Here is a 13,030-nt window from a genome sequence, read left to right on the forward strand (position 1 = left end):
CTATACGTATTAATGGCATAGCATAATTAACCAATTTTACATTAAAATGTGATCTGCTTTTGATATTCTGTGTATCTTTCACAGTAGTTCTCATAAAAGGCTATGGTTTGGGGAATTGGAAAACAATCCCAATACTGGAGTTTTTTTTCCAGTCTTTCTTTCCAGCCTTGTAGAACGTAGTCTGTCGTGTGTGTGACTGAGAAATCGAGCCTTGTTTACAGCGTTGAGCCTACGGAGCAGACGAGGGTGGCCACAACCACACTGCAGACTGAAATATGATTTTAGCCAGAAGATAGTCTTAAATCAACCAATGATATCAGATAATGTACTTCGAGTAGACGGATACATTGAATTATTATGTTCTCATGTGACAAAAGTGGATTCAGTTTGAAATTGTGGTCTGACTTAATGAGCGTGTGAAGACGGAGGAGGGTGGGAGGCAGATAACGGTGCAGTTGTTGAAACCATTTTTGTCCTGGCGGATATTTCGGATCAAACGTCGTGTCCTACACTCTGGGAGGGTGTTTGCGTTTTTCTTCCTTTCACGTGCGAGGAAAGCATATGGTCATCATATATGAATCTGATAGTTTTTGACCATCAAGGACTGTTAAAATTTCAGTTTAGCTTGTGAGGAGCCTTAACGAGCAAATTGCCATTTGTTTTTAAGAAATGGAGTCTGAAGATGCGGAATACCAAGGGGTAGACATTTCTACCGCATGTTTTTTTACATCTCTTACATCAATTGGTGGTTCTCAAGAATGATCAGATAGGCTACTGATGTATTATTATGATCATCATATACTATCTGCCGAAGAAGACAAATCTCCAATTTTCTGCTGGATTGAGTTCACCCTGCAGCGGACTCAAAGAAATTCCATAGCACATGAGAAACATTCGTCTTCTAGGTTGCCTGCGTGTTGCCAGTCTCTTTCTGGGATTTTCATCTTCCCATTGCTACTAGCCAGCCACAAGTTAATTTGTGGCACCAACACGACATTGGGCAAGGTTTTTTCCCCCCCCCAAGAAATTTACTTTAAATCAGTGAACATACGTTCGTGGACCGTTGCGAATGTCCAGAAGTGTCTGTCTTTGGCACTGTTAATTAATCGGGTTATACATTAACCTTTTTAATTTATCAGGCCGGGAAGGATTTATTTTACAGGAATGAGGTCTTGTACAGAAAAGGACCATTTGACCTTGTTTTGTGGTCTGTTGTGCGTCTCTACGATCTGCGTTTGGCCCGCGAATGGAGAAAGTAAGTGAATAATGGCTAGCTACTACTACTAGCTAGCAGGCTTGCTCTTGCAACTAGCTAGTTATTCCCTGTTTGGGATTGGGAACACAAAGATAACCTTAGCAAGCTAGCAATGCGCCTTTCTTCGGCTACGTCCTGAATCAGTTTAAATACCATAGTTAGCTATCACAATCAATGGGTTTGTTGTTAAATACCAATTGCTAAAACAATCCAAACCAACACATGGATATATTTGTATTCGTTTTAATGTTATCATTTCTCAAACATGGACTTGTAGGCTACACCACCCATGCTCACAGCCACGCATCGCCACAGACTTCGGAGCTCGTGCCGGGGAAGTCGCATTGCTAGAGCGTTGTTATGCTTGTGATGAACATAGATCATATGATGGGTACATTTTACTTACACATTTATATAATGAGACCCAAGGGCAACCACAACGTACTTTAACCGAGGTTGTATAAAAGTCACTGAAATGTGCTCGCAAATGCAACATTTATTGAATTCACAATGAACTGGTCCAAACCTTTTTTTGTGTCGGTAGTAGATAGGTAGAGTATAATTTTATTTAGCAATTGTATTTGTGAACGATTGCAGTACCTCATCACATGATATCAAACATCACGTCGTATAAAAATGAGACAATACTTGTTTGTCCCAACGTTTTGCAGTGGTAGCCAATGAGAGTATTATAGGGATAGCCGGCTAGGTTTTGCAGCAGGCTAGGTTGATGCAGGTAGACGACCACAGGATTAATGAATAGAGCCTATTTTTGCTCATGCAGACTGCACATGGACGTGGTGTATTGTAACTACGAATGTACTGCGTTCCTGCAATTTCAGTTTCCAACTTTGCATTGGCTTGCGAAAGTTTAATAAGTTACATTGAGAACAAGCGACTTTGAATGGGATTTTTTTTATTTTGGGGGAAGAGAGAGACAGAGAGAGAGAGACAGAGCGAGAGGGGGGGTGATTATATTAAATAATATTTGTATTGGGAACGACCTTCAGTTGCATGGCAAACAGGAGTCGTCAGTTTTATAGTGTAGCCTGTGCTATCCAGCCAAGTTTTTTGTGGTGTTGCATGGCCAGCAATTGTTGGCCAGCAAAGACTCCAAATATCCAATATGCAGAATATTACCTTAACACTTGACCTTTTGTAGTGGTGTCATTCACAAGTATTTGTTTACTTGGGGCACAGCACAATCTCCGAATATTAGAACCAACCAGAAGAACAACACTGTCTATTTGGACCTTGAAATGTTTGCTTTAGGAAAGTCTTATCAAATAAAAGCACACTCCTGGATGCACAAAAGGGATGTTATTTTGGCCATGCTATTAAAATGGAGGAGATATAACTTTGGAAGGTAGGACTAATTGTATTTAATTGAGGAAATGGGCAGCATTCTTGATAAAAAATAATTGATCTCATTGTGTCTAGTTATTATTCAATCTTCAAAACCCTTGTAGATGTGCAAACCTGTGTGTTTTACTAGGTCGGTCGGAGTTAAAACATGCAATTTTTACCTCCTTTTATGTGTCACCACAAAATTTCAATTTTTCCAAGTATACTGTAAACAAGCCTGCCCGATTCATCCAATTCAAAGTGTGTGGAAAAAAGACCAGGCTTTTAAAATAGAACATGTAAAAATACATTCACAAGCAAAACAGAGTTGGTTCTGTTGATTGGAAAGAGTGAGGAGTTTGTGAAGTGTGTGTTATTGGGTTTTACTGTTAACCCTAGTGGTTACTGGACAAGCTGGTAGCAGCAAGGCTCTCCCATCGAAATCCGAAAAAGTTTATTCTCACTTTGGCACTGGGCAATGTAAAGATTCCTTGTGTGACTATGTTTGCCCAGGGCTGCTCATGTCTGACTTATCAATTGGAACTTGAGAGTGCAATTAACTTGAAAGTTCCTACGCAAAGTCAGATTTAACTGATAAACTGCTTGGCTCTATTAAGATGGGTGTAGGTCTTATATGAGCCACTAAAGCTGTTTCACAGCATTGCAGCAGTGTCTGACAGCCTCCTGAAAACTTATCTAATGTAAATATGTGATTTTGAGGCATATACATGCAATAGAGATATTCTGTTTGCTTAGCAGTGTGAATGGTCAAGGAAAGGTGTATTTTGACCCCACTTTCAAATTCTCAGTAATGAAGATCGGCCTCATCCTCTTGAAAGCCTTCCAAAATGACATGCAGTGAAATTGCAGGGGGTTAAGATGTTTGTCTGCTGTACAGAAGTCACTCTATCACCCCTCTCCCCTGTAATTTATAGGTCAGCGAGTGTTGGGTGGCATCAGCAGGCAGAGTGTGATGACAGTAGGTGACGACAAGTGGATGGTGTAGAAAGGGACAACAACCTTACTAGCATTACCTGGATCATGTCAAATATTTATATGATTCCAGTCATATTTGTAGGATTTCATTACGGTTTTACTATTCGGCCTACATTGATTATCAAGGGTGATATTTGCCTATGGCTCAATTAATCAGTAAAAAAGTATTTGCTTTGTCATAGGACATTTTTACAAAAGAATGAGTGCACAGCGAAAATACTGAAAACGTTTTCACAAAATAGATATGGTAATTGTGTAGATTTAGCTTACGTAATTGGAGTAGGGAAACCTTCATGCCCATAGTACATTCACACATTTGAATTACTTGCTAGTAATAAAAATAAATGCACAGGCAAACTTGTGAATGGCCAAGTGATCTTTTTATAGCAAGCAAATTCCGACCTGTCGTATTACTACTACCCAGTTATGTGTGTGCTATTCTAATGATTTCTTTTTGTTTATTTCCTGTTCAGTCTGTGGTCCCAGCATCGACATTGGCAATGACATCAGAGAATTTAGTCGGTTGGAGAACTGCACGGTGGTTGAGGGCTACCTGCAGATCCTCCTCATTGGTGACAAGAACAATAATGCCAACCAGGATGTCTTCCGAACCCTCAGCTTTCCCAAGCTCACAATGATCACCGACTACCTGCTCCTGTTCAGGGTGTCCGGCCTGGACAGCCTTAGCACGCTCTTCCCCAACCTCACCGTCATCCGAGGACGCAACCTCTTCTACAACTATGCCCTGGTGATCTTCGAGATGACCAGCCTGAAGGACATCGGCCTGTACAACCTGAGGAACATCACCAGAGGTTCCATCCGGATTGAGAAAAACCCGGAGCTCTGCTATCTGGACTCGGTGGACTGGTCGCTTATCATGGACGCTGAATTTAACAACTACATTGATGGGAATAAGCAGTCCAAAGAATGTGGGGATGTGTGTCCTGGAATCAATGAGGACAAGCCCCTTTGCAAGCAGACCAACTTCCATAACTACAGCTACCGTTGCTGGACGTCCAACCACTGCCAGAAAGGTGAGTTTTCCCACATACTGGTTATGAAGAGTTGTATTTAATTTAACCACGACAGGCAGTTCCGCTCTAACCCTTGAGAAATGCTGCTAACTGAGATGGCCTTCACAGATATTCAATGTAAATAAATATGATGTTTGTTTACTAGCCCTACATATACTGATAGAGCTTATTGGTATGTTCGGTAGTTAATACAACAAAATATTTTTCATGTGGCTTATTCAATAAATCTGTTGCTCGTATCATAGAGTGGGGGGATTTGTCACACGTAGAATATTATGTTTGAGTATTGCGCCTTGTGTAATACAGCATGCAGAGGGTGAGAATAGATTAGGCTGGGGTTTTCATTTGTATGTTACCTGCCATGCTTGTGGAAAGACAAGCAGTTGGCACCCACATGTCTCCAGTTTGGCCTTAATCTGGTGAGGACATAAACTCGCCAGACTTGAAGGTTTCAAATCTGTCTGTCTTTTCCCACTCAAGGCCCACAAACTGGTGGGAAAATATCCCTCAGTAAATTGGAAATCGTTCAAACTTGTCCCCTGAACACCTTTTTGACCTCACCTCTCGAGACAACACGCATTCAATAAATACTATCAACGTCCAGAGTTGTAATTTAAATATATTATTACAAATCCAGTGCTTCCTTTGTGTTCTGAACAGTATTGCAATGCGCAATGAAAGCAACTTGGAAATTACAAAAGTGACACAGCTGGGCTGTAGGCAATGTAATGGAGACCTAGATGAGCCCGTAGCAAATGTTGCACCCAAAGCACCGGTAAATCGGGACCATTTGTCCTAAATGTGGTTTCCTACTTGGACGTGTCCATGGGGGATGTTCATGTATTCTTTTAATTTTTATGGGTTAGGATTGAACTTCTATCTCAGCCTCGTGAATTAATTAATCTCTGCATTTTTGCGCACTTCTTTTTCACGCAACTCTGGTCTTACCGACTTCCAGGTAAATTGCGTTAAGATTTAAAATGTTGCCCCGGAGAGTTGACCATATCCCGGAGCCTTAGATGCAACCCTGGTGCATCCACAGTTCCAAAATCTCAGCCTTAGGTGCTTGATTGCCCAAGTTCACGTCAAACAGATCTGGTTTTACCCACTTCACCCAACAGTGCCACAGCCTATTATGTTTGCAGCCTGACTGTTTTTACAGCCGTGTTATATTTTTGGTGTTGTTATATTTTTGAAGTGACGAGCCAATTTAGTATTGTCGTGGTGAGTATAAACAGTAATGAGTTTTAGTTCTGCTTCTTTTAGCCTCACTCGTATGACCATCAGCTATGGAGAAACAGAGGCCGGCTCAATGTTTATAATTGGTGGGATGGGTGAGGGTGGCCAAGTCCCTTCCTGACAGTGTTGTGGGCAAAGTAGCGGAGCTTGGTTTCATCTAAGGGATGGTTTAGCAGTAGATGGTTAGGTTTGCTTTGAAGGAAAAATGCTCTAGCAGTTCCTCCCCCTTCATATAATTGCCTTGTTTTTCCTAACACAGATGTTTCTTCAAGGGCATGTGGTAGTTTCCAGTCAGTCTGGACCAGAGCTGCACTCACTCTCTGCTGCCTCTCTTTAATTACCCTGCCTGAAGGTTTTGTCTGCCAAGCCAGGCCTAGGTGACATTTCAGGTAGTGTTTTTCTCAGGTAGACCATGATACCTTTTCAATATTTCTGTCTAAGAAACCAATCTTTAAGATATATACTTTTGCTTTTTTGGATAAAGAAAATGGGAGTTTGTGTCAAGATATGTTAGCCTATGCAATGTTTAAATGCGAAGTTCTGGTGAAAAAGGCATGTTGTGTGCACTTTCAGACCCGTCAGTTACTGACGGGAAAAGATTTCCATGATGTCTGCTCGGCGCTTTCTCCTGTCATATTTTATTTTGTTTCCTATTTCCTTGCTGAAACTCTCTGTTCATCTGCCTTTATCAGGGGACTGATAACGTTTGATGATGGCACACTTAACTAGCTACTCAATTTCAGTACTGTTACCGCCTTCCATTAGTGTACAATTTTGTTCCTTTCTTTGCTGGAGTTTAGAGGCTGCCTTGCGGCACAGTAGCCATGTTTTGGCTTGACAGATTTGTATGTCTCTTGCTAACAGAGTTGTTTACTTGGGGATGGCCTTGCTGACATTGCGTGTTGGTGTTTTCAGTCTTGTGACTGGGGGCTGCTGCTGGACTGGCCTGGTCTCCTTCCCCTCCCCCCTCCTCCCCCCTTGTGGCTTGTGCTGCTAGATGTGATGGAGGGAGGGAGGGGGGGGGCAGTGGCCACACTGAAAAACAAACCAGAATGACTGGTTGGCAGGTAAAGGGATAGGCTCGAGCTGTTTGCTGTGCCCCTAGCCAGTGGGGAAACACAACTGCCAGTCCACATGAACTCAGTCAACTCCATCCCTCCATTAACCTGGGCGCTTTATCCCCTCCCCTCCCCTCCTCTCCTCTACACACTCTCTCCCTGGCCTGTTGTAGCTGGGGGATACTGACATGGAGTCTCCCCCAGTGTTGGGAGTAGACAAATGTGTCAGGGGACTGGGAATGAGGCCTTAAAGCCCACTCAGGCAGTCTGGCCTCAGTGCAAAGAGGAAAGCACACAGCAACTAATGAAGTGGCCCTGAGTGATCCCATCCGCTCGGCACCAGGGGAGCAAACATTCAGCTAAAACGGAAACAGAGATAAGGGGGAGGTGGGGAGTGGTCAAAGACAACAGAATGAACCTCCCATTTTTATTGCCACCATTAATTTGGCTAAAAGTAAAAGACAAGGTTTCATCCTCAACGGGCGATACAATGATGTGACGTGGCTATTGTGTCTGTCTCCCTGCTTCTCCCACACACATCATTAAGTGCTCCTCTGGTAGTGATAAAGCCTTCTCCTGAGCTGTTATTGTGTCTGTGTCAGAGTTATTCAATGCCAGAGTCAAGGTCACAGCGACTGCTTACGAGTGTATCCTGTAGTAGGCCTGGCCTCTTGCTGACCTCCCCCAATGGAAACAGGGTTGCCGAGACGACTCTGGCCTCTATTCCAAAACAGCTCGTAGCTTTGCTCGTCTGTAACACTTCTACGAATGTTCAGTACAGACTTGATATCTCATCTCAAGACAGCCCAAAACAAGACAGAATATTTACTTTTGCCAAAAACTAAGGGACGGAAGCTGACAGGATGTTTGGTCTATTCAAAATGGGAAAGATTTTGGCCAGTAAATTTGTACCAGTTGAGTAAGCTTCTTCAAACTTGCAGAAGCAACTGTCAGCTAGTGCTGAGTTTCTGGTAGTTGTAGAGAGAAGAGGAAGGGGTGGCTGTCCCTTTAAGTGGGCATATAATTAGGCAGGAATTCCAGCTGGCTTAGTCATTGCTGGATGGGGGGAGCATAACGGGGGGTAGAGCGACGCTCTCGGCCATTACAGGCACCATTGACTCGCTCTGTCATTGTCAAAGAATGTGTGTGAAAATAGTGGGGGTGCTCTGGAGGGGTGTTGGAGCGGTGTTCGAATGTTCAGTGCTGATGGTTGCTGCGAGGGGGGCAGCAAAGCGGGTGTATCGTGTGATCTCGGTGCCTTAAGTAAAACCAAACAGAATTCCGAGCCTCTGCCCATACATGCAATGGAATGGTCTCAGCCAAGGAAACAGGTGAGGGTGAGAAAACAGGATGCATCTTAAGCTCGTAACTTTGTGTCCCTGTGTGGGTGGGTGGGTGGGTAGAGGGAGGGCCGGGGTGAGAACCACCTGAAGCTTCTTTCAGAGAAGGATGACTCGTATACGCTTCTTTTACCTCACCTTTTACTCACGGCCCTGACAAAACTCAGTTTGGATTAAATTCGGCAGCATGTTCACGCTAGGTGTCTTATCGAGTTTCCATCTGGGCTATGTTCTGAAGCCATCATTCCAGATCATGAGCAGATATGGCGTTACGGTTGTGGTTGCACAGACAAACAGAGAGAGAGAGCTAGGCTATATAAACGCACACTTTGATTCTCCTCCCTGCACTGTGCTCTGGTGGTGCGTGTGTGTGTGAAGCAATTAGGTCTGGTGTGGAGCTGCATGCTGACTAATGTTGCAGGGAGTGGTGATTCATCCAATACTCACAGCACTCATTCATAAAAATCTCCAGAGTACAACTACTACTAAGCAACCTCTTCCTTTCCCCTCGTGCTTGCTGGCCCCTTCCTGTGGTGGATTCCTTTCGGTCTCTACTAAATTGTAGCAATGATGGAGTTTCCTCCCCTGCCAGACAGACTCAGTCTATCCTGTCGGGGTGTACGCTGCCCCGGTCAGCCAGGCCAACACCACCCCCTCTCTGTCCTCTCTCCTCCCACTATGTCTGGCGAGTACCAGCCTGGTGACTGAGGGCAGTGCGATCATGATGAGAAAGCGTAACTCCCTTGTGTGAAAAACCGTACATTTAACGCCTTAAATTCATCACATACAACGCCACTAGGATTAAACAAGTGCAAAAGTTGTCACTCGCAACACAAACATGTTTTAGGAACTGTTTGACTGGACAACCATTGTCAATGGTGTTCACTACAGAGCTTAGTTGTAAGTCCAAGCTTGTTTTTCATCAAGTTAGACTTAAAGCTGCACTTGGTAATAATATAAACTGAATTCAAATATGAGAAACGGCACCCCCAATTCTTGTCCAAAAATTTGAATTTGACATTCCAGTGGCACAAAGCCATATATGTTGCTAAGCAACAGCGGTCCTCATTAGCTTACACAACATGTTTATAGGGGTTAAAACCTTATATTATTTTTTACTGTACAATACTTACTTATTGTACCTTTTTAAGTTGAGTTACGTCTTTTGAGGTTGGGATCTTAACCAGTGTTTTGTTGTTCAGTGAGTTTAAGTGGAGTTAATGAAGTGATTCAAAGAATACCATTGAAGGGCAATGGAGCCAACCTCTCAAGTTCCTGAGGGAGTGTGTTACCCAGGGCAAACGGGCGATCAATCGCCAGTGCCTTTAAAAGTGAATTACTCTCAAAGAACTTGTTGTTTCAGAGACCACAACCCACTTGCCTAGCTGCAGTGCAAAACCTCCCACTTTCTTATGCTATTTATTACTATTTATAGGTGCAATGTACTGGCAGTGAAGCTGAACTCAATAAGAGGAAGGAAGTCAGATAACTGTAATGGTTGACTTGGCAGTCAAAACAAAGGGTTTCAACCCCCCAGGTCATCCTCTGGCAGCGGCGAGACCACCTACAGACCAACAAGGCTGCTATTCTGCGCAAGCCCCCCTCTTTAACGTCTGTATGTTTCTAGTTAGTCCGCGGATGGAAAAGTTAAACACAGCTTTACCGGGAATCATCCTCTTTTATGTAGCGTTGTTACTGTGGTCACCTGCAGAAGAGATGGACAAACGCAGCTGGAAAAGGCTTAATCCCATCTGTGACTTTAATGGTTGTTTGTGATGCCTACTTGTAGACTTGATCAATCAACAACAGGCCATTAGCTACACATATCAAAGATAATATATATATCATAGTTTTAATGTTTGAAATGGCTTGATTTGATGTTGATGTTTTGGCTAGTCTTTAGTAGTCATCCACTAAATACAGTGTCCCCTGCCTCCTGCCTGCCTGAACATTCTCAGTGAGTATTGAACCATCTATGTTTTCGTTCCGTTCATTCATCCTATTGATTTCTGTCTCAACCCCGATGACGTAAGGGAAAACGGCGTCCCATTTGAATCAATAGAGAGCTTATGTTTTAGTCTTAGTGCTCATTCAGAAAAAAACTGTTGCGTTTTGCCTTTTATGTTTGTAAGATCTGAAAGGCGAGGATGTTCAAACTATTCTCTTGTGGAAAGGCGTGGAAAACCAATTCCCTTGTGTTTACTCTCACTCATTTGTTCTCTTCTGGAGTGGGGTGGAGGGAACTTCTTTTAAAGTGTTTTATCTCTATAATAACTCAGGCTTCTGCGGTGCCAAGACCGTGAAGGAGCGCCTTGTCTGTTCATGTTGTGAAGCGTGCAACACACACACTCACTCACAAACACACACACGGACACACAGAGCGAACAGCAGGGAGGGCTTTTCTCTCTTGGGTTGTATGGGTTGTAGAGATAAAAGCAGATCATTAAATTACAAAGGAGGTCTTTCGGGGTTACTTAGCTAATTCAAATGACTCTGGAATGACTTCTTGGTTTTGTTAACCCTTTGCTGTAGGCTTTGCAGATTAGGCTACAGAGGGATGTTGTCAGTTGGCTCGTCAGTATTTGGCAATGTTGCATAGCGACAGTTCAACCTGGTACTTTGTTGGAAACTTGGTATGAATACAAAGTTATACAAATGTGAAAACCAAGTAGGCAATTTCTTTTTAAATTAATATATCATGGGTAAATACATGCTAATTGGGGATTGTATACGGTGTTGTGGTAAAATTATTTTTCGTATGTTCACTGGAAGGGATGGAGATTGGATGGTTAGCTTCTAAGACAGCCTGCTCCCCTCTCTGACTCTCAACACCCCTCTGGCAGTCAGAATGGCTGCTAGTGACAGCAGGCTATTGACTGTGTAGGAGGGAGATGAGCTCTATCTGTTCCCCCTTAGCAGGCACAAAACCCTCTGTTCCCAGCATAGGAAGCTCGGCTCAGCACCCTGTGCCTCTTGCAAACACAACTCAAACAATGGAGCTCTCCCACACAGACATGCAAGTACTGCATTGCAGCGAGTCTCAGTCCATTCCAGGCTGAGCTGGGCTGGCACACAACTAGCAGCTAACCTCAGTAACCTACCAAGCAACATGCAAGATTTTCCATGCAGGTTTGACCATCAACTACCATTTCAAAGAGTCCAAGACAACTAGCTCCCATCTTAGAAAAGTGGAACTATTTTCTAGGGTTTTCCTTGTTTTGGAGCTTTTCTTGGTCAGGGAACACAAATGCTTGTCAGCACTTCTGCTCAAGCTCCATGCCAATCATGCATTGGCTCTCTGGGGGTCATAGGGGACAAGGACTGTGGTCGGCCATGCCAGATCAGTCCGCAGTGGAATGGAGGGTGGCCTATCAGCACCACACCCAGCGGACACCAGAACAGTAGGCCACATGTATGGACCATGTGTAACACATTTCCCCCTTTTTAGACTTCCCTTGTTCTGTACATTTGGTTCCGGAAATAAATATACACTGCGTATTGTGTATCATTTTTGTTTACGGTTCACTGTTCTCACACAGTGTGTATTATATGCATTTATTTGTCCAAAGCTTAGGATTGATCCCTCTGAATTGGAGCCTGTCTTGAGAATTTGTAGTTCTCGGATTGTTTGCTCAACATGTACTAGCAATTTCCGGTTGCCCTCTTTTAAAATTAGTTCTTATTTTTGTATTAACATTCTGCTCATATCTTAACATTTCTCAGTGGCTTAGCAGCCCTTCTTACAACTGTTGATGAACTTTCTAAATCTTTATAAAAACAGTCATCTAGCCCAGAGGTTCCCAGCTCCTCGAGGACCAGTGAAAAGCTGAAAGAAAAAAGTATTTCCGGTCATTCTCCCAAGGCAAAAAATTGGGGAACCCCTGATCTAGCCGGCTTATTTAAGGTCTGGAGTCTACAGTCTACTCTGGAGTCAACTCTATAGTTTATGTTACAGTAGAGGAGGGGCTTATTCAAACTACCTTATTTGAGAGACAAAACTTCTCCTATACCCAGACAAAGCAGCAAGGAAACAAAATAATCTAACCAGAAGCCTCGGTGTAGATAGACAGGACTGAAGCCATACAAAGAGCTGTTTGCTGAAGTGAGCTGAAGCAACTGTAATGCAGCATGTGTCCAGCCCAGGAAACCTCAGCACAGCAAAGCCAGTATTATGTCATTAAGAACCTTACCCCGCCCATTCTCTTGTGCTGAAAGTAAATTAAGGGAAAGGAGGGGTGACTTGGAGTGAGTGGTGTTGTGTGTGTGTGTGTGGGGGGGGGGGGGGGAGGATTGATGGACGATAAGCAGCCTACAGTCTGAGCTGAGATATTCCACAGGTGAAAGTAAGCAGTTTGCAGCCTTTAACCGGATGTGACTCTAGTCACATGGGCTCTAGTAAGGTTAGAGATTAATTGAGGATCGGGGGGGGGTGTTTTGCTGTTTCATCATCAGACAAGTGAGGACTTAGTGTCAGTTAAATATAGTTGGAGTACACTCTGTACCGGACAGCCCGCTAATGCCCTGTTCCATCGTGGTAGCGGTTCTTCTGACGAGGGCAAACACCTTAAAGGATCTGTGCTTCCCCCACTGTTCTTCCCAATGTGATCCTCATTCTTATCATTGCATTTCAGGTATTGTGTGCCATTTTGCGGTGCCTGACTGCTTTGCTGGCTACCGGTGCACATAGTCTATTTCTACCACGGTGTCTAGTCCACTCTCAGATTTGATTGGATTGTATTTATCATCCGGCCCCATTCACTTGTG

The 13,030-nt window shown here is 43.5% G+C and overlaps 1 protein-coding gene across 1 annotated transcript in view; it reads left to right on the forward strand.

Moving 5' to 3' along the window:
* The first annotated feature begins 204 nt into the window (after positions 1-204).
* Positions 205-13,030, forward strand: part of LOC124481774 (insulin-like growth factor 1 receptor) — a 48,003-nt gene continuing 35,177 nt past the window's right edge. The window contains exons 1-2 of the mRNA XM_047041978.1: positions 205-1,255; positions 4,069-4,629. Of these exons, the coding sequence (XP_046897934.1) occupies positions 1,165-1,255; positions 4,069-4,629 (652 nt within the window). The 5' untranslated portion in view covers positions 205-1,164. The remainder of the gene's footprint in view (positions 1,256-4,068; positions 4,630-13,030) is intronic.

Source organism: Hypomesus transpacificus, chromosome 19 (genome assembly GCF_021917145.1).
Source record: "Hypomesus transpacificus isolate Combined female chromosome 19, fHypTra1, whole genome shotgun sequence".
Taxonomy (NCBI): domain Eukaryota; kingdom Metazoa; phylum Chordata; class Actinopteri; order Osmeriformes; family Osmeridae; genus Hypomesus; species Hypomesus transpacificus.